This window comes from Egretta garzetta, unplaced genomic scaffold, assembly GCF_000687185.1.
Source record: "Egretta garzetta isolate BGI_Z169 unplaced genomic scaffold, ASM68718v1 scaffold430, whole genome shotgun sequence".
Taxonomy (NCBI): Eukaryota; Metazoa; Chordata; class Aves; order Pelecaniformes; family Ardeidae; genus Egretta; species Egretta garzetta.
The window spans coordinates 1,943,096-1,965,131 of record NW_009258267.1 but is presented as its reverse complement, the minus strand read 5'-3'; the positions used below and the strand labels follow the sequence as shown (position 1 = coordinate 1,965,131).

At 38.2% G+C, this 22,036-nt stretch overlaps 1 protein-coding gene across 10 annotated transcripts in view; it reads right to left on the bottom strand.

Moving 5' to 3' along the window:
* CEP162 (centrosomal protein 162) overlaps positions 1-22,036 on the bottom strand; it is a 45,633-nt gene that overhangs the window by 1,174 nt on the left and 22,423 nt on the right. For 6 of the 10 annotated variants that reach the window (XM_035903917.1, XM_035903944.1, XM_035903972.1 and 3 more), the window contains 14 exons: positions 21,248-21,390; positions 20,205-20,432; positions 19,355-19,492; positions 18,320-18,432; positions 17,447-17,552; positions 15,679-15,805; positions 14,323-14,486; positions 12,718-12,822; positions 11,530-11,754; positions 9,716-10,377; positions 8,777-8,918; positions 7,225-7,323; positions 3,719-3,853; positions 7-1,371 (listed from right to left, as the gene is read on the bottom strand). In XM_035903917.1, the coding sequence (XP_035759810.1) occupies positions 1,153-1,371; positions 3,719-3,853; positions 7,225-7,323; positions 8,777-8,918; positions 9,716-10,377; positions 11,530-11,754; positions 12,718-12,822; positions 14,323-14,486; positions 15,679-15,805; positions 17,447-17,552; positions 18,320-18,432; positions 19,355-19,492; positions 20,205-20,432; positions 21,248-21,390 (2,606 nt within the window). In that variant the 3' untranslated portion in view covers positions 7-1,152. Of the gene's footprint in view, positions 1-6; positions 1,372-3,718; positions 3,854-7,224; positions 7,324-8,776; positions 8,919-9,715; positions 10,378-11,529; positions 11,755-12,717; positions 12,823-14,322; positions 14,487-15,678; positions 15,806-17,446; positions 17,553-18,319; positions 18,433-19,354; positions 19,493-20,204; positions 20,433-21,247; positions 21,391-22,036 lie in introns of those variants that run through there. The other 4 variants (XM_009649095.2, XM_035903929.1, XM_035903938.1 and 1 more) reach the window with 4 other exon arrangements.

Here is a 22,036-nt window from a genome sequence, read left to right as displayed (position 1 = left end):
CTCTTACTGCTGTCTGGTACTGCACAGGCTCTACACTTTGGTGTCTTAACTCCAGCCGGGTGTAAGAGGAGAGGAAGAAGGCGATGGTCTTGAACATTCAGCTTGTCACCTCTACAATGCCGCTCCGTTCAGCAGAAAGTTCTGTCTGCATTCGGTATTTGTGTGGTGGATTATTCCTGCTTAACCATACTAGTCTCTGTTGTCACTCCTGAAGATTTTTTTTTTTTTCTCACTATTCCCTTTTCAAATTTGCTCAGTATTTTAACTTCAATTTGCCCACCGACATATCCCTGCAGTTGAGCTTCAGTACACTGTGTCTTCACATTTGACTGGCCTCTCTAGTCAGTCAACATCACCTGTGAAGACAGTACTCTCTCTGAGCCAGAACTGCCCCTTGTAAAAATCTCACTCTATACAGCCTTCCCTTTTAAAGGGGGATAACAGTGACTACTCTCACCCTGTATTTTACAGGCTTTTTCATATCTGCCCCGTGAGAATTCAGCTAGACCGCGCTGCCATCACTCTTACCAGCACAGCTGGAAAGCTCTGCAAAGTAAACAGAAAATGGTTTGAATTTGGGCATCACCAGAGGATGCCTGCTCTGCTCCGGCCCTGCAGCCATTTTCAAAGTTGAAAGGGGTCTTAAAGAAAAGGGAGGGAACGTTTTAGGAGTTGGAGAGAGAGAAGCAAAATGTTGGAAAAAAAAAAAAAGAGGATTTTTCATGTCCTACCAAATGAAACCCAGTAACTACAGACTAAAAATACAAGCCAAGCAGAGTATTACTCAAATGGTTCACGAAGGAATTGCTGCAAGACAAGTTACGAACAAAAGTTAAAAATATTCAGGCATGTTCTACAGTATCTGAAAAAGCATCAAATGGAATTTCTCAGTGGTCACTGAGTTTATGGAATAACCTCAATATTCCCAATAGTTTTTAAAAACTGCATGTAACTTTATTCCTTGTGAAACGTAAGACATACAATATGACTGGGGTGTTGCGCAGTCCTAATCTACCTTTGGACAAGCAAGATTCCAGAGAAGATCAGACTGTAATTCGATTTCTGAGTGTTAAATTAATGATTTTCAGTAATAGTTTCTACACATAACTTAGGAGTATGAAAATTCTGCTTCTCTAATCAACTCCTACCTAATCATGTCTTCCAACAGCTGTCTGTCATGCCGAATCCACTGGAATTAGGGGCAGGAATAACAACCCCTTGTTTCTGCAGTTCACGTAGGACATCTAATATTGAATCCAATTCCACTCGAAATTGCTCCAGTTCTTGATTCTTGCGCTGCGCCAGTCTTCGCCACCTCTCAGCCTCACGGGCCTGCCTTGCCTCAGTAACGTGTGGCGATAGTTGGGCCGCCTGCAAATTAGAAGCAAGTCAGCGCGGGGCCTTCCCAGTCAAATGCTCAGCCAGCGCTGCCCCTTTGCAAAACCACGCCACCACATTGTAGCTGATGCTCAGCCTCAAAGCCCAGTGCTCACGCTAAGTGGAAACAGTTGGTTCTGAGTATTACAAAAATTGTTCTGATAGTAATGAGTTTCTTTAAACAGCTGCATTCATGACAGAAGGGTAGAATCCACTACTGACTAACGAGGCTCAGGAGGATTTAGCTTACCCTCTCCAAAGCAGCAATTAAAAGTTTGAAAGTTTAAGACAAAGCTGCGCATATAACAAACCCCTCTATAATCAAAAGGAACCTTTTGAATTGCCACTTACATGTGTTAATTAAAAGAAGGCTCTGCAAGAGAAACAAACCAAATCTGAGTGACGTTCTGGGCTATTACCATACTTTAAAAACTATAATCAAAAGGAACCTTTTGAATTGCCACTTAAATGTGTTAATTAAAAGAAGGCTTTGCAAGAGAAACAAACCAAATCTGAGTGACATGTTCTGGACTATTACCATACTTTTAAAAACCACAAATTCTATGAATTATCAGAAAATATCCTGTAGCCACACAGGTCTGAAGCTGCTGCAGGTAAAAGTTTGAATTAATTTTGGTGTGAATCCATGGCATAAGCCTGTTAAATTACCCAAAATAAAGCATCACAAGGATGTCCTGTGCAACCTGCTCTAGGTGAACCTGCTTTAGCAGGGGGGTTGGACTGGATGATCTCCTGAGGTCCCTTCCAACCCCTGCCCTTCTGTGATTCTGTGTATCAAAACCTCCACACCACTATTAATTGTGCTAGCTTCTTTAAGGAAAGCTCTAGCACTTACGAGGCCGTATTTATTGTATTTGTCGTTTGATACGAAGGTTCATCTGTTATCTCCTTGTTCAGCAAATCATTTTTGTATATTGTTCAGTTCGTTATCGTTCATTTGGGGGACTGTTCGGTGCCCCACCTAGGTGCAAACCTAGGAAAACCAAAACCCAGAGTTTCACACATAACAAGGCTAGTGGCACCAGGAAAGGTGGAATCACTTAGTAGCAATTGTTGCGTGTACTATTTTTTTTTTTTTTTTTAATACATTACAAAACATCTTAGTAAATACAATGGGTCAGGTAATGATTTCCGTGGAGATAGATCACAGACTAGGCAGCAGCAGGCACTTTACAGAAATGGTAGAGAAATTCTCTCATTATACAAAAGCAAGGGAATAGTTTGAAAAAGTAACTATGACAGTTGTCTTTAGCAGGACAGAACGGGAACCAAAGTAATAAAATCATCAGTGGTGGCAGGGCTCATTCTTAGCCCACAGACTTGGTTTATGCACAGTTCTTTTTGAGAAGAAAATTAAATATCTGATGTAGAAATGTATGAGAATAAAACCTTGTACCACCAACAATTCTGTAAATAAAAGTGTATTCCTTGAGATCTGGTTCAAAACTGTGGAGCAAACTCCACAAAGAAAGAACAACTACCAGTGTGATTATCTTCCAGTCCAGCTGCCCTTCCCTGACTTCATGTATTTAAGTAGAACCTAAGTTAAAACACTAAGAAAAAAGACAATCAAATATTTAAATGATGAAAAAAAAAATCTATATGAACTAGAAAATTGTTTCGAGGTGACAGAAGCTCCCCAGATAGATGAAAAATCAGGATGGATTTTGGCCATGATGTAAAATAAGATGAAAGAATCAACACAAAATTATTTTACCCGTTCAAGGGATACAAATGTCAGATACAAGAAGCTGTATCGCAAAGATTGAACTGTCAAAATCCCAAATTTTTAGTTTGTAGAGGACAAAGGCTTTTCTGAGGTTGTTTTGCATATTAAAACCAGCATGCAGTAGGCTGCAGCAAGATGCTCCTATACTTCTAATGCAGCTTTTCTGAATGGGACTTCTAGGACTAGAAAATAAAGTTACAGTTCAGTTGAGGAATATATCGTGGCGTATACAAACTCTTGGCACTTTGTCAATAGCTGGCTCTCACTGTGTAACTGAAATTGAAAATAACCAAACGATACCAGGGACTGCTAGAGGCCGCGTGGCCCAACCCCCTGCTAAAGCAAGGCCTCCTTAGATCAGGCTGTGAGGAAGTCACGCACAAGCATTCTGAATTGCCACAGCAAGGAAGCGCTGATGAGCGCCACATCTAGTCACTCGTGTCAGCAGGCACCAAAGACAAAACCACAGCTCTATCAAAAAGTACTTGCCCCCCTCCCGTGTGAGTTAATGAGCCTGTGCAAATACCATAACATCACAGTGAAAGCGATAAATGGCTCTTGAGACGTAAATGCAGATGCACTCCCGTGTACCTTTTGGATTTCTTGCTCTCTTTCTGCATGTCTGGTCTCTATATGCTTGATTTTCTTTTCCAGGCACAAGAAATGTTTCATTTCAGGACTCTGGCTCTCCTTAGCCTCTCTCAGTTCTTCTAACAATTTTGTCACCTACAGTTTGAGAGAATTGATCAAAGTCGTTATCACTGTGTTAGGCAGTGGATAAACCAGAATCCTTTCAAAGTGTACCTGTGGTGTTTAATCATTCCATTCCAAAGCTGCAGAAAGGAAAACAAAAGAGAAATCCCCTGTATTTAAAATCTTAAACAGGGGCTCGGGGACTTAGGTTAGGACCTTTCATTGGTAAGAAGTGGCCTGAGGATATGAAAATCTAATCCGTTCTGATCAATCCAATCCTGCTCATAATATGTTCTCAGGCGATTATTCAAAGTCAGTTTTTATATGTCTGAACATACTAAAAAATTAATAGCGAATATTATGTTCTGATGCTCTTGCACAACCCCTTCTCGCACCTTGGGTAAAGATCAAATATAAAATGTACCAGTGTATTTCTAAGGAATAAATTAAGAAAAGACACGCTGCTAACACACGTGATTACAAACCCCCTTTGGTCTAATAATTACCACGTCTGTGTAAGTCCATGACTTACAACTGATTTCCTAATCCTCCAGAAATTCAGGTAAGTTTTCTTATAAAACTCTTCTGGTTTATTCTCATTCTTTGCCTATTCTGAGTAACTTGATACTTCATGTAGCACCCTAAGTCTTTTTTGGTCACTTTCTTAATGCGCATAAGTAAACTGAAGTGAAAGCTTTGCAGTTTTTATCCTTTATTATAACCCTTACCTCCCCTTACCCAATACCTCTGCAAACTGCTAACCCTTCCCAAGCAGTCAGCCATCCTTGGCTCCCTGCTGCTGAATTCAAGTGGCTGGAAGCACTGTGCATTTTGGAAAGTGTTGCCACTCTTACTCAGAAGTGACTCTGAGGTGGCTTACTATTATTTCCATTTTTTAATTTTCCATTTTGAAAATAACAAGACCTATGTTATTACATTTTTCCTGTCCATTTCTCCAGCAGCCTTGAACCTATGGGCCAATTTCAGCCCCATGTCAGAGTCTTAGTTCCACAAGTTCTGTGAAAATGAGTGTCTGATGCGTGTCTGCTAAGTTGCCGCACTGAAGGAAAGGGCCGATGCGTGATCTCAAACACACAATTAAATTCAAGAAAAAGTCATGCAGGAAAGATGTTATGAAGGGGAAAGAGCCCCAGGAGAAAATGGGCTCCATATATTTTGCCAGCAACAGAACTATGTTAAATATGAAGCTGTGCTACATGCAAGCTGTTAGGCAAGAGAAGTAACAGGTAATGGAAAACATCCATGAGCAGCATTTCTGAAATTCATATTCAAACAGCAATCTTCCAGTTTGCCTTTTTTGAGGTACCACCATTTTGGACAGAGGACTCTCAATCCTATTGCAAACGGTAGCGGTTTTCCCTATCGTGACTAATTGCATTTGCAGGTTTGGTTGCCTTCTTTTTTCAGCTCAACTTATTTAACCATTTAATGCTTAAAATGTATTTTAAAAGCAGCACAGATTGTTATTTAAATAAAGCAGTCATATTAGAAGGCAAAAGCAAGGGTTTACTTTGATATTTCTGTAGAGTCCTGCAACAATTTTTGTAACAAGGGCGCTCCATTACATTTTCTTAAATGCCAGCATCTGGAATTCAGCCTGTACCACGTAGGGCAGATAGGATGACTATCCCCTTAACCATCGCTATCCTTAATAACCTGTACAGCAAACAGGCATAGAAGAAACATATCTGTTGAATACTGTTTGTCTCGTTGTACTCTTGCCCTGTTTTCCCAGGAGGAAGTATTCTAGATACACCAAGGTCACTGGCGTAAACAAGCTTTGTATGGAAAGGCAACATCTATCACTGGATTCATAATACGGCCCCAAAGTCTCAGGCTTTATTTTGCAAATAGGGAGCTTGTTTAATAGGAAGTCATCTTTTTCTCCCTACAAACCCTCACTTTTCTATAAATACTTCGCAACAGAGGTGGAATTTTTCATGGGCAAAATAAATAATGAATGAGTTTAGTGAGACTGAGATTAATTCTATTAAGTATGTACTTAACACATACTGATAATTCTTTCATTTCTTCTAAGTAAGGGTAGCAAATGAGATTAAGCGTCTGGAGCTCTCAGTCCCTTACAGAATAGGAGAGTTCTTTTTAATAACTTGTCGTGGTTTAACCCGGCTGGCAACTCAGCACCACGCAGCCGCTCGCTCACTCCCCCCCTTCCCTCAGTGGGATGGGGGAGAGAATCGGAAAGAAAATAAAAGGTTAGAGCCGAGGGCTGAGATAAAGACAGTTTAATAAGAGAAAATAATAATAATAGTAATAATGAGAATGATAACCCCCCCCCAAGCATGACGTTCTATGGTATGGAATAGCTCTTTGGTCAGTTTGGGTTAGCTGTCCTAGCTGTGCTGTACTCCCAGCTTGTTATGCACCTGGGCAAGCAGGAGAAGCTCAAAAAGTCCTTGAGTAGTCTGAGCACTACTTGGCAACAGCTGAAAACATCAGTGTGTTATCAACATTCTTCTGGTACTAAATCCAAAACACAGCACTATGCTAGCTACTATGAAGAAAATTAGCTCTATCCCAGCTGAAACCAGGACATAACTCTTGCAGGTTAATTACTGTATCATCAAAATGAAATAAAAATTAGCAATGTTCATACACCAAGAAGATGGTGAATTAAGCATAGGCCCAACGCTAAGACAGGCTATATCTTCCTCCTGACCAGGAGGTGATAAAAAAAGAAGATTGGCAGCATTTTAAGAACAAGAGTGTAGTCGATAGTTCAAAAAGCTGCAGCTCAAAGACACAGCAATTTTATGCAATATTAACCCTAAAATGAAAACATGAACAAGTGTAATTTTTAGATTATATGCTATTAATAGAAGATTAGGAAAAACCTAGATACCTCTCTCACAAACCAGTGAATTTCAGAAAGACCAGTACAACAAACCTTCTATTAAGAAGAGACCTCAAGTTTCATAGATATCAAAGGAGAAAACCAAGAATATAATTGCCTAAGTCAGTTTTATGGCAATGAAGGATGAGAAAAGGAAGGCTTTATCCAAATAAAGAATTTGAAAACAATAAAAAGATATCCCCTTAATAAAGAAAATTTTCTGTGGTCTATTTACTACCCATCACAACTCTCAAAGAAGAGGCTATGAATGCTTGGATTAACCTGCTGGTCAATTTTCATACAGATGTCAGACATTTCTAAATAATAATATCAAAGGAGGTCGAAGTTCTACCTTCTGTGCTGTGTTGTTCTCTTCTTCACATTAGAAAAATATATTGCATTCTCAGGTACAACTCATGTAGAAGAAACTGTTTCTGAGACTTATTTCCTATATATTATTTGAGGCTTTACAAGGATGAACGTGAAAACTCTTATAAAAGAGTACCCCCAATCCGGAATTTAAATATACCTCTTTTTGTAGGAGTTCCTCTCGCATTTGTGAAACTAGAAGGGCTTCCTGATGTCTCTGTTGTTCACCGATTTGTTCTTGGAGATGTTTTATTAATATCTACAAAAAGGTTAAAAATAGTCATCATTAATGTAAATACCCACAACAACAACTGAAGACCTATACAGGAAAAATACACCAAAAATATAGTCAGGATTGTAGTACTGCAGGTATAAGTGATGCATATATTAAATGCTACCTCTAACATGTGTGCTATTTAACAGGCCTCACGTGGACTCTTAAATAGCACACATGTACATACATGGTACAGGAAAACTAGTCTCAATCTTCAGGTTAACTTTCCCCAGTTAAAAAAAGTTCTGAAATAATCTGAATGCAATAGCTCTTCCTACTGTCATACCGTGTGTAAAACTTCTCCCAAAATTTTAATGCACAAATATAATCACAGGCCCAGGTCCTGATGAGGACCGAGGATCCTGATGAAGATCAGCCACCCTGATACCTGCTGGAGGAACAACACAGCACAGCAAAAGCAATCCAGGAGGTCCCTGGAGAGTATTGGTGACAACTTCCTGACCCACATGATAGAGGAGCCAGTGAGGGGAGGTGCTCTGCTGGGCCTTAAATTCACAGGCAAGGAAGGGTTTGCTGGGGTCATGAACATCAAAGGCAACCTTAGCGCAGTGACCACGTGTGGCAGGGTGTTGGCTGGCAGGTGGTAAGCAATTGCATTGTGCATCACTTGCTTTGTATTTTCTTTTACCATCATCATTATTATTATTATTATTTTGCCTTCCTTTGCTGTCCTATTAAACTGTCTTTATCTCAACCCATAAATTTCACTTTTTTTTCCCCACAATTCTCTCCCCCATTCCTCTGGGGTGGGGGGTACTGAGCAAAGAGCTGTGTGGTGTTTAGCTGCCTGCCAGGTTAAACCACACCATCGTAAGATTGTGGAGTTCAGGATCCTGAAAGGAAGGAGCAGGCAAAAAGCATGATCACAACCATGGACTTTGGGAGACCAGACTTTGACCTTTTCAAAATTCTGCTTTGAAATAATCCCATGGGATGGGGCCCTGGCAGGGGAAGAGGGGCCCAAGAAAGCTGTTTGATGTTCAAGTATCACCTCCTCTGAGCTCAAGAGCAGTCTATCCCAACAAGCAGAAAGTCAGGCAAAAATTCCAGGAGGCCTGCATGGATGAGCAAGGAACTCCTGGAAAAACTCAAACATAAAAAGGAAGCCTACAGACGGTGGGAACAGGGCAGGTATCCTTGGAGGAATATAGGACACTGTCGGAGCATGGAGAGATGTGGTTAGGAAAGCCCAAGCCCACCTGAAGTTGAATCTAACAAGACTGGCAAAGGCAACAACAAGGACTTCTGTAAATACTTAAGTGGGAAACAGAATACTAGAGAAAATGTGGGCCTGCTGATGAATGGGGCAGGGGCCCTGGTGACCCAGGACATGGAAGAGGCTGAGGTACTGAATGCCTGCTTCACCTCAGTCTTTAACAGATATCTGTATATGATGAATGTATCTACTGTATCTTACCTCTTGTGTTGAAATTCTGCTGTTTAGTTCAGCTACTTTAGAAGCAGAATGCTCCTTCGCGTGCTCGCAGAGAATCTTCTCCACTTCCCTCTGATGGGAAGCTTTCAGAGATGCAATATATTCTGCTGTGTCCTCCCGTATCCTGAACAGAGTGAGAGGAAAATAAAACATAGTAAAGCAGCTACAGACAGTTCTTCAAAAAGCCAGCGAAGTTTCTCAGTTGAACATAAGAAATATCAAAAACATTAAAGGCGGCATGTCTTCGAAACTTCGTAACAAAACCTCACAAGATAGCACCACTGTTACTTCTACTGCTCTGGAGGGATGGCAGGGTGTGCCTCATTTAATCAGAAACAGCTAGAAAACAGAAAACTCAGCCAATCACCTTCTTTTGGCGCAGAGAGAGAGAGAGAGAGAGAATAGATGCTTTTAAATCATAATTCAGCTGTCTTATCTCAGGTATCTATTTTAGAACGGAATGCGTTGCAATATAAATATGCCAATTTCCTCTACTTTGACTGTGAAGGGATTTAAGGAAGATGGGGTGAAGTGTAAAGTTTCTACAGTTGGTCAAGTAAATCCCACAGAAAGCATACCCCAGTTTGAAGGAAAGTATGTGTACCAAATATTAATGCTACACAATGCAAATACAAAGCATTTAAAATGCAACGATTTATAGAGATCTTTTTACTCAAAACCATGACAAATTATAGCATTAATAAGAAGAATTAATATAGGTTTGCCTGTAGAAAGAATCGTGACAGTGCACTACTCTAAAAAAAAAACCCCAAAACCTCAAAAACAACCCCCAAAGCCCAAAAAAAACCAGTAAAAATTAAGTATAAGGTAGCTTCACACATGGCTGACATGTTAATGTGTCACTTCAATCCTGTATCAGCACTTTAGCAAGGTTTTTAAAGGAACACCTTGAGCATTTACCTTCGTATGTTATTTTCAGAGTAAGCCAGTGTTGCTTGAGACTTCACCCTCTGCTGGTTCATTTCTAGAGACAATCTTTCTAGCTCCTCTTTCAGCTGTGCGTTTTCTTGCAGCACTTCCGAGAGATTAGAATCAGAAAAGGCATGCGGTTGGTATATTTTGTCATTGTTGAAAATGGGTTCACTGTTGCTGGAATTCCTTTTATCTGTTGCTGAGGTATTCTTTTTCAAGATCTCTGTAGTATTTTCCTTATTACTGGTCTTATTTCTCAAATTATTATCAGACAACATCACCATCCTTTCTTTTTGAAGCTTCTCTACAGTTTTTGTAAGGTCTTGTATTTCTCTATTTTTGGTGACCAGTTCTTCATTTAGTTTTAACAGTCTGTCTTTCGTGTTACCTTGTTTCATTTGAGAGTCTGTGGACTCTAAGTCTTTATTATCCTTTTTACTTCTGAGTTTTAATTGGGAATTTTGACTTTTAAGGTTTTCAATTTCTGTCTGGAGGTTTTTAACGGTGATCTGATGGGTCTTCTTTAGATTCTGAAGCTCTTGTTCAAGTTCTGTAGAATTGGCTTTATCACCATTCAGTTTTGGCGATTCGCTCATAAACTTGTAGGCAAGTAGTTGCTCAAGCTCTACAAGTCTTTGCTCATACTGTATCTAAGAAAGGGGAGTGGGAGAAGGGGAAGAAAAAGCAGTTTCCTCAAGCGTACTTTTATTATTAGCTCTTCCTATTATTCTTTAAAATTACTGCACATCTGAAGCAAGATTTCACAAGGCAGGATACACATCAGTGTTACTAACAACACTACTCCATCAGTTCAGAAAATTCAGAAATTTTCAGAGTGAAAAAATCATGCGACGCAAACTTAAGTCTGCTGTACAACAGAAGTACTCTAAACATTTACTACAAAGTAATCCTCTACTCACAATGAGTGCGGTAACTATGGGAAAGAAAATTAAATTGACAAGAAACTATTTCATTTTTATATAATTGAGTTGTCTTCAGATGTTATCAACTTGGACATCTTATCTTAATATAGTCTTTAATTTTTTAAACATCTGTCATGTATTTGCCATGTGTCAGTGTGCAAACATTACTGTCACATGCCTCAAAATTGTACTTCACATTTTAAAAAACATCTTAAATTTTAACAGGACAGATTTCTATTTTTATTTATAAGTATGAATCTAGAAAAATGAATTCAGAGAGACACAGAATCTTTCTTTGTAATGAGCTGAGGAAAACCTAACCTGGATAGCCTCTGAGGAAAGCATGAGAAGTTATTCACATGGAGAAAAGGAGGAACCATGGGTATGCTTTCCTTTCCTGCACATTAAGCACCTGTGCAGTTCACCTTTTCCTGGAAGTAAAATGCCAGACTGCCATGCTTCCTAACACAAGCCTTAAGACTCATGTAATTTTTGGACAGAACATTTAGTGTTCTCAGAAGATCCCTTCAGAAATGCTCAGTCACCAGACCTTTGAAACCACAGCCTTTGGTACAGCAAGCAATTAGGTAAGCAGCTACTCTGACCCACAGGATGAAACCCATCTGTCTTACTTGTAAGAATTAAATTATTACGCTTCAAGAACTTGTCCTCTCAGCTTCAATACTACTCTAACAATTTCAATGCTCTTTTTTTTGTAGGTGCTAAAGGTACTGAAATTCTGGTTATAAATTATTTGAATATTTTTTCCCATGAAGATGGTCTTTGCCTTCAGTTTTCACCACTACTCTGTGTTAGACCCCAGTAACCCGGTGACCGTTACCTGTAGAGTAGAGTAAGCAACAACCCTCCAACTTTTACCTTTATTTTTTGAAATTGTTGTTCCATGGCACGGAGACTTTTTTTAGCTTCATCATCTTTACCTTCAAGTTCTGTTTCTAACTTTTTTATTCTTCTCTCCAAAAAATCAACTGTGTGTGTTTTAGCTGAAAGATCATTAGTTTTCTCAGCAGCAGCAGCAGCATAAATTAAAGCAGGCAAAGAATTTGGATACCTTCTTTTTAGAATTCCTTCCATTTCTCTGATCTATAAAAATAAAATTAAGTCAGAAGTCAAAAAGAATTAAGTTCTAATGAAAAGTGAATTGAAATAAGTGACAGAATGTTAACAAATGTCATCCACTTAAGCTGGGCAAATAATGAAAATTAGAGATGCGTCTTCAGATTGTCTTATGTCAAACAGACCTTTTAGTTACTTTCTTAGCACTTAAGTTGTATATGGCTCTTAATACTGTTAAAGTATTTGCTTTTTTCCTGGTCTTACATTCATGTTCTACTTTTCCAACTGTTGCAAAGATATTTCATAACAGTATTGAAATTATTCTCCCAGTAACAGATTATATGCCTTTTGTTTTGGAGTCTGCAATAAAGTAAAACTAAACCTTGCATGCAAGACTGATGACAAGACCCTCTTTTATCTACGGACAAGATATTCTTCACGTTAGAATACTGCAGAGGCTCTTTCCCATTCGTCCTGCATCCCTTCCAAATGCAGCTGTCTTCTCCTAAAATTCAGAAAGGCCCACTCCCACCTGACCTTTCCTCAGTAGCAGCATGGATTGTAAGGTCTCTACCCCCCCAATTTTCATGAATCTTGTAGGAATCCAATAAAATTTAAACCCCTACTCTTGAATCAGCTCGGTTGAAATTGGTTCAGGGATTGCCGAACATATACTGAAGGAATCTTAGAAGATAAACAACATGCTTGTGTGTGCTTTTGCCTTCTTGCCCCTTTCCAAGAAACTCTAAACAGTATGTTAAAGGATTTTAAAAGGGATAGCAGTAAGTAGCTTATTAGAACATAGTAGCAGAAGAGCCCTTTGCAAGTAAATAATTGAAGCCTTTTGTGTTAAGAGTGTTCCATAGCACAAGTTACTTTATCATAGGGCTTCATTCAATGCTTTATCCTTATGAAAGGGCTGGTAAGTGTTGTAACAGACTGAGTAACTGAAATAAAGGTTAAATGGAACACAGTTCTATTATTGCATACTTGTCGCTCAAGATCCTGAATTCTTTTAGCATCTGCTGCTCTGTCTCGCAAACGTTTCTTCTGTTGCATACTCTGGTCTCCAGCTTCAGCTCTGAGCTTTTCAACCTATACAATTTATGAGAAAATAAATTGAAATATATATTCAGAGACATTGTCCTGTAGTACAAAAGCAAGCATTTCAAACACACACAATATAACGGAAGTATTCTGCAACTTAAAACCTGGTAATAGTAATTTCTGCACGAACTGATTCTTCAGGTTCTTAAACTTAAGTTACAGCTTCTTCGAGGCACTTAAGATCAAAGGAGCTGAACTAGCTACGGAAATCTAGAAGAGAACTTCAGCTCTGGGACATTCTTGTCTTCAGACCAGGAAATATGCTTCTTTCTCCCATACTTCCAGTATGCAGGCTTGGTTAATAAGCTATAATATAAAGTACTACAGTGTCATTACATGAATTCAGGGTGAGTTAAGGAAATAGTTTGTGTTTTGCAAGGCTATGCTCCATGATGAGATACAGAAACAGCCAAAAAGCAACATTGTGTTGTGCCTAAATAAGAGCTGACTCTCAAGATCAGGGGAAGGAACGTGATAGCTAATACTCCTGCACTCCCATAAAGTCTGGCCACAAAGACTCAAAGCTTTAATCTAAAATTGAATTTCCTATCTGTGTCAGCCACTGCGATCATTGTACAGGGATATTACACCTTGTATAGTTGCAAGTATTCCTACCTTGATTTCTCTCTAACATTGGCAATGTTAGCCTAAGTAATGTTTTTATGCCAGCATAGTTTGACTAATTTGTTTCTGTGAAGTCAAAGCACTTCATTGTTTTTAAACACCAGTCTGCCCTGGAGAAAATGCAAATAAAAATATTTTCTGTCACAGCAATGATATATTGATCAAAGTTTGATATGGTGTTGTTTAAGGGATCTCCTTCCCTGGCTGCTCCTTCAGAAGCACCTCCTTCCATCTGTGATCTCTCTAATAAACCACCAAAAAATTCCAAGATTAATTGTATTTTATCATTGGTAAAATTCTTTATTTCTGTGAATCTTAAGTCTAATCTCCTGACAAAAAAGCAATGCAAATCTCAGAACTATTCAAGGTTCATATATTAGTTTTGCTTGCTTTACATTTTGAGCATTTTGTGTTTTTCCTCCCTACTACAGCAATCAGAGAATTTTTCTAAGAAATAATTTAGAATGGGTACTTAAGAGAAAAAGTGAGTGTCACCTGTGCTATCATAGAGTAAAAAGGAAGAAAACAGAACGACAAGAGGGATGTTCCAAGTTGTTAATGTAACAACGGACTTCCTTCTCTTACTCAAATAATTTGCAGGTTTTAAAGAAATATATTACTTTTGCAATCATCAAGATATCCAATAGGAGCAAAACCAGATTTTAAGCATTCTGTACTTGCAACTGTTACTGCATATGCAGTAATATCAATTTGGCATTTGATTTAAAGGTTATAAAGAGTTTACATGGTTTTTTTCCTTGAAAAAAGTGGGATTATTATGAAGGACAGAATTCCATTATAGTCATCACTAGAAAAGAAATAATTTTAAGTTCCAACTTCTTAGATAAAGCTAGATATTACCACCTCTAGTTTTAGTTTCTCAATTTCTTCTCTTGCATCTTTAAGACGGGCTGTATCTCTATCCATAAGATCTTGATTTTCTGCATACCACTGAAGTCGTCTTTTTAAATGAGTAATTTCCTGTTTGTATGATTCTTCTATAATTTTAAATTCGTAAGTCTTCTCATCTACAATAATAAAACATCCTTAGTATTGTTTTATTAGTAATTATGTATTAAAGAGGTAACTGGTCAACACGATCCTTCTCAGGACATTTCAGACATTTACTCCTTTGACTATCCTGTTACTGCATTAAAATTTTAAAACCAGACCCTGATTAGGATTTTAAAATGCACAGCATTTGAAAAAAAAAAAAAAAAAACCAACAACAAAACCCCAAACCCCCCAAAACCCCAGCCAAACCTTTTTTTCCTCTCATACATAGTAGTACGCAATGGTTCACAGCTTACCATGGGAAGTATGGAAAACAGAATCCACAGAATCACAGAATCGTAAGGGTTGGAAGGGACCTCAGGAGATCATCTAGTCCAATCCCCCTGCTAAAGCAGGCTCACCTAGGGCGTGCTACACAGGACTTCATCCAGGCAGGCTTTGAATATCTCCAGAGAAGGAGACTCCACAACCTCCCTGGGCAGCCTGTTCCAGTGCTCTGCCACCCTCAGAGTGAAGAAGTTCTTCACTCTGAGGGATCTATTCTTCACTCCCAGTGGGATCTATTCTTGATCACGTTCTAGTAAACAAATTTCAGTAACAACATGGATGACAATATAGAATATATGCTTAGATATGTATTGACCATACTCCTCCCATTTAGGGATCATACATTTTGAGGAGACATGGAGGTAAATATTACAAATCTTAGCACTTGTGATGCCTGATACTGGAAGTGGAAGAGTCCCGTTTCTGGCCCTCTCATTAAGAAAGCAAACATCAAACTGGAAAGAGTTCTGGTAAGAATGTTGGAAAAAAAAGTCACAAGGCATAAGTTATAGGTAAAAAATGGGCAAGATCTAAATGGGAGACTAAGATGCAACATTGTAAATCTTTTCTTATGAACAAAGTTGTCATATTAATGGAATCATGTTTTCCATGCCCAGTGGAAGATGGGCAAACAATCAAACTTAATAGGCAACAACAAAGAGTTTGGCTGGATACAAGAAAAGGCTTTCTAATAGAGTGCCAAAGGTACTGTAGCATGTCCTTCACTGTATGCTTTTATTAGAAGTTTAGCCAATATTTGGAAGTGGTCTAAATGCATTTGACTAAGTAACGTTTTAGTAAGAAACAAGGTTTAGTTATATATTTATCTAGGGAAGCACAGACTAGGCAAAATTATTCAAGAAAATGAAGATGCTTTACCTGATGTGGATGCAATCTGGACTTTTGCTAAATCTCTCTCCTTCTTTGCTTGTCCCAAGTCTACCTCAAGAGCTTGCTTATCTTGTTTGAGACGTCTTATCTCTTCCTGTAATTTAGTTTCTTCCTTCTGAATTTTGGAGAAAACAATAAGACAAGAAAAACTAAACCCACATGGTCATACAAAAAACCCGAACATGCTTTTTCACCATAAAATGATTAAATCACAACAGTTGCGTCAGACCACAGAAGCAATGAGGTTTTCTAGCTTTGGTATTATTCTCAGGCCTTACTATAGCAGAGCATAGGAATACTTAAGCTAAACATTAAAAAAAAAAAAAAAAAAAAAAAAAAAAAAAAAAAAAAAAATTTTTTTTTTTTTTTTTTTAGTAACTCTTACATAACTGTCTTAAAAGTAGAAAACAGCTGCCATTTGAGATGGTCAGTAAAGAAAATAGCTTTACTTATTTCTAAGACTTAAGACTGTAGCCTAAATGGACAGATGCATTGTCCAACAGTTCATCTTACTACATTCGATTTCTCCCCATTTTCTCCATGCGCTCTGTTCTGTTTACATGCAATCACTAGCAAACTTTGAGACTAAGTAGGACAAAAGGTCTCAGTGCCAGCCTCTGGAGATGGAGGCCCTTGGTCCTAGGGATCCACAGGTACAGGGAGCAGCAACTGGGCGAGGAAGCTGAGATTTTTGGGGCCAGCCAGTGAATGGACATTTAGGGCCAGCAATGGCCAGCATGTGCACATATGTGTGTTACCACTAGCGAACTCCTATCTTGATCTGCTGAACAGTATCAGCCCCTATGTGCCCCTTGTGTTTTGTCCAAGAGTACTGTTTATACTTGTGTGGTGTGAGCAAAGGCACTGCTCTCCATTATCTGTGTGCCTGACCGTGTTAGTGTTGTCTGTGTGTCTCTCTCCACCTTTGGGTCTTCAGCCTCATACAGGCTGGACCTAAGGACAGGGAAGTGTATCAACAACACCTATGAGGTTGGAACTAGGGGAGCCCCTGGAGTCTTAAGAGCTCAAAGTCAGCTCTATCAGACCAGGAACACCTCTGCTGGTCCTGAAGCTTACTGGATCCAGATCCTCTTATCACCTACCTAACCAGTTGTTGTTTGGTTTTGGTTTTCTGGGGGTTTGTTTTCTTTTTATTTAAAAAAAAACCCAACAAAACAAAACCCACCCAGAAACAGAAGCAGCAGCTTTTAATTTCTGATCTGTCAGAGGAAGTATGTACCAGAACAGTGCCCGGTTGCAGTAAGCAGAGCAACAGAAGTTCCTGAAAACCTTTAATTTTAACATGAAGCTTACTAAACATCCTCCATCAAAAACACAAGCATCTGTAGGACTACAAAAAAGGTTACGTGAGTGAATAACAAACGATTCTTTTCACTTTGGTGTTCTTTTCTAGAACTTACTTTGGACAGAACTGAGATTTATGTGAGAAAGCTATAGAGGTATTGCTACTTTTATGCAAGCTCTCACAAGATATTTCAGAATTGCCAGGAAACATGGCAACACTGCACTTCTTTCAGTGAATCCGTGTCTTAGGGGATTACCTCCAAAAGTTAATTTGATCAGACACTTGTGATATACGAGTATGGCAAATAATTAATGCCGTAGAAGAGCAGCATGCTCCACTACTTAATTTGCATTATTAGTCCACTACTTAATTTACATTATTACTCCACAATATGAATGGTTATGCGTTTTTTCTAAGAACACATAAAAACCAGGCTTGGTGTATACTTACCTGTGCTGCTCGAAGCTCTGAAATCAGTTCTGTGAAACTCTGGTTTCTGGCTGGTTCAGAATTCTGCATGATTCGTGACTGGACATTAGTCTTTTCTATCTTTTCTCTAAATGGCAACAGCAAAGTTAGGCAATGTGGTGACCTGGCACACTAACAGTGGCGTACTAACCCCCCACCCCACCCCAAACAGTACCACTAAGTCAATCCGTGCCGGCTCAAAACAAAGAAAGAAGCAACTAAGCAGTACATCTTTATACAAAAAAAAAGTCACCTGTATGGTGAAATCTTCTCACCTTGCACAAACTTGCTTGTTAGGACTACACAAGGGAGGGAAACAAAACCTACTTTGCATCAGTGGAACTCAACTACAGACGTCTCCCAAGCAAAGATTTGTAAATTAGGAGTACACCCAACTGCTAGGTTTTTATCTCATTACTAGCACAGGACACAAATCTTACAGTGCAGTGAATCTAATGATTCCTTCACTACCAGGATCTCTCGTGGCCCCTCATCTATTGTGTATCTTACAACAGTATCAAAATGTTTTGATGCCTGAGTAGAGCTGTAACACCAGAACGAGTGTAGCACATGTATTACACATTCTGATCTGAATAAGTATTTGAATTTTAGCACTGAAATATTCCCCAAATGGAAGACGCTAGTCTTCCCACAGGTCTGCAACGTCAGCAAGAAGACTAAGAAATTAAGTGCCCATAATCAACATCAATGATTTCTCGAAAGAAAAAACAAAACCACAAACCCAAGAAACACTAGAAAACACACACCTGACAGACTCTGCAGTGATTCTTCATAAATAAATAAACACAGCTGAAAACTCCAGAGTTTTTAGGTCAGATGTTTAAAGGAGCCTACCTTAGGGCTATTAATTCAGACATTAAACACTGATTCTCCTTAAACATTCGTTCCTCATTTTTTTTGTTTTGGATTTGTAGCTCTTTCATTTGTTTGTATAACCTCTCATTTTCCTAAGATGAAACAGACAAAGTTAAAGAATGTTCATTAATAACTGTTTTATCCAGTTCAAAACCAACTGTCTACGACTTGCATAATCTGCCTGCTGATACAGCGGAAGCAAACGTTAAGTGGTTTATTACTAAACTTTTTAAAATGGATATCTACTTTCATTGTCTTTAGGCTGAAGTAGCACACAGTGACCTCTACAGTCTTGTCCCAGTGTCTGTTCACTCTGGAGAACCTAGGTCAGTTCCCCTGCAAAGCTAGCCCAACTATATTATAAAAGCACATACATGGGTGGGTGCTGATAGACCAGAGCTCAGCCTGCCCATGCTCCAATCCTGTGGACACAAACCATCACTGATTCAGGATGCTCACAGCCATTGTGCCTATACCAAGAAATGCTGCTGAGCACCAGCTGGTTAAACTAACCTATTTGATTTTACAGCAGCAAGTATGCCAAGGGATTATTAAGCTTGCATTATCTATTTCTACACTTGACTAAGTAATAAAAATCAGGGACACTAATAAGGTTTCCTTGAAATCAGCCGCTCTGATCCTGTGAAAAACATCTTAAAACCAGAACCCTCCAGATTTCTCATTTGGCTTAAAAATACTAGTTTTCTTGTACATTTGGGGCAAAAAGTTTGTGTTTCTTTATTGGTCATAAAGTATTTTCCTAGTTCTCAACTGACAAGTCAGCCTATTTTTACAATTCAGAACAGTTACAGGGAATCGTGGAAAAACTTAACCCAAACGAGACACGTGTGAAATGCTTTTTAAATGTGCAATACATGTTTGCCCTTCACACCTATGTTTCATCCACTTTTTAGACGGCAAGATAACTGCAAAAAAAAAAAAAAAGTAGCAACCATCAAACAATATTTTTTCTGAAACTGGCTAGGACACAGCTCAATATGCTGTGTGCTATACCTGTTGATAACCTTGAATAATGACCTCTTGATCTTCGATTTCTTTTTGTATTTGTGCCAGTTTTTCCTCAGTGACAGGAACTGTTGCTGTATGATGGGTCCATCTCTTTTCTTGAGTCAGCTCTTCCATACTTCTTAACTTTCAGAAAGAAAGAAGACACACGATTAATAAGAAAGTTTTGTTAGCAATATGGAATTCTCTATAAGACTGGACTTTGATAATATAAATAGATCAAACTTTTCATTAGGATATGAAAGCAGACCAACGAGCCAACCATATTACTGGAGTTTTACAGGATCGTTACAAAACACGAACAAAGCATAAAAAGTTTGGGAAAAGTTAACAAAGTTTTACCCTCTCTCTTCTGTATCTAGACAGGAGGGTACAGTGGAATAACCCTGGGAATATGCCATATAGACAAAACACAACATTGAAAAATGCATCCAGTAAATAAACAATATCTCATCATATGGTACTTCACTATAACAAGTAGTATGGGTTTGGGTTTTTTGGTTTTGTTTTGTTTTGTGTTTTTTTGTGGTTTGGGTTGGTTTTTTTTTTAAACACATAACAGTGAGGTAAATCTTTGCAAAAAACCTGCTGCAGAAATTTCAAAACAGCAAACTAAAAGAACTTGGGATAACATACTTTATCTCTGTAGACCAAAAAAAAAAAAGATCATGTCTTATAAGCAATAAATGTAACAGCGGGTATGCATTTACAGACTAGCAGTGTGTGTGAAAATCAGGATTTTCTGCTCATTAACTCACGTAAAATAGCATTAATTTAATCTCCAGAAGCAATGTTTCTCCTATTCTACAGTAATGGGACACAAGAGATGATAAAGTACCTTACTCTGAAGAACATAGTTTTCCTGACCCAACTGAGAAAGCTCTTTTTCATGCTGTGTTTTCAATTCTACTATCTTTGTCTCCATTTCTTTCTCTTTTTGTGAAACCGTGCTGGTTAGCTGTTGAATCAAATCACGAGCTGTACTCAGGTCCTCCTCTGCAACTTGTACTCGTTTTAGCAAATATAGTTCTCTATCACAACTTTTGATAGGGGAAAATGATAAATCCTAGTGAAGAGAAAAATCCAGGGAAACATTACAATGAGTTGATTGCTTACCAAAAATTCTCCTCATGAATTTTATTTAACTGTCTTGTCTGGCTCTCAGCAACTACATAAGGCACTTGAAAAGAAAAAAAAAAAAAACCCAGCAAAACATCTTGCATTTACTTTAATGAGCTACTTTCTCATTTCCAAAATACATGAGGAAAACAAGCCAGAAAACCACCAACAAACATACACCTCTCGTATGAGAGCCACTACACAGCTACCAAAATTATTCCATTATGCATCTTACTTTTTGAAAAGCAGTAATTATTTAGATATTCAATGAGTGTGTGTACATATTTTTTTTTTTTTTTTTATACAGCTCATAAGGAATAAGGAAAATCCATCATGGTGCTGTAAATTCAGTAATCTTGGAGAAGACAGAAGATACAATTAAATTTTCAATGCAATACAGACAGAAAAAAATCCCAAACAGTGGTACTATTTAACATTCATAATAGAATACTTTAAGTATAAGTTTTATTTAAAATTTCCCCCTTTTCTACCACAAAATGGTATTTTTTTGGAAATTAATAAGCATTCCAACTTTAAGTATACAGAACCACCCAAGCAGTAGAATCATCCAAGCAACTGAAAAGCAGTATGGTTATCCTTGCATATTTTAAAAGCAAAAACTAGTATTTGACTAAAGAAAAGTCTTTATTCAATTTTTCAGCATTTTCCAATCTTGCGATAATTATTAAGAGTCTTGACAAAATAGGCTTGCAAACCAAGTTGTACATACTATAGTTAGGAGCATCACTGATTATTACTTACGTGCTGATACTGCCTGCAATAATCCACAGCCTGGTGTCCGAGATTATTAACAACTGATTGGCCAGACATAACTCTGTTAATACTTCCCTTCGAAGTTGGTTCATTTGTTGCAGATCTTATTATCCTAGTAGCAAATAAGGCTTCTTCATTTAGGCAGAAAGTAAAATAGAACAAAATTAAATTCAGAATTTAGCATCCTTTCAAAAAAATCTATTCATGTGATCCACACCTTAGGCATATAAATTAAGTATTCTACAACCTGAATTTTGAATTAAATATAGAAACTTGAGGACAATGAGACATCATGGAAAATGTTGTAGTTTTTCTTTTAAGTAAGGAACTGATGACAAGATCCAACAAACCCCAAAGGAACAATTGAAACAAGTAGCTGGATAATAAATCCTTCATGAAACAAGGTTAACCTCAGTTCTCTGCTCGAGAAGTGGCCAGTTACCTAAGTATACAGAAATATAACGTATTTCAAACTATAGGTAAGACACAGCAATTTTCAAGATGGACTCCAGCATACAAAGACATGCAACATTTATTTGTTGCATCAAATAGCAACTTGACTGGAAACTAAAAATCAGGGAAGTTCCCCCTAGATAGTAACTAAGATACGTGGAACTATTCACATCTTAGTCTTCTGAAATATAGGTAGTAACTACAAACTGCCATTTCATTTCTGCCTACAGCCATTTAAGCTAAGAGCTCCTGCTCAGGCATGTTATACCTGAAAACAAACAGGCAGTGATCATCTTCCATAATACTTTTTACATTTCTCACACT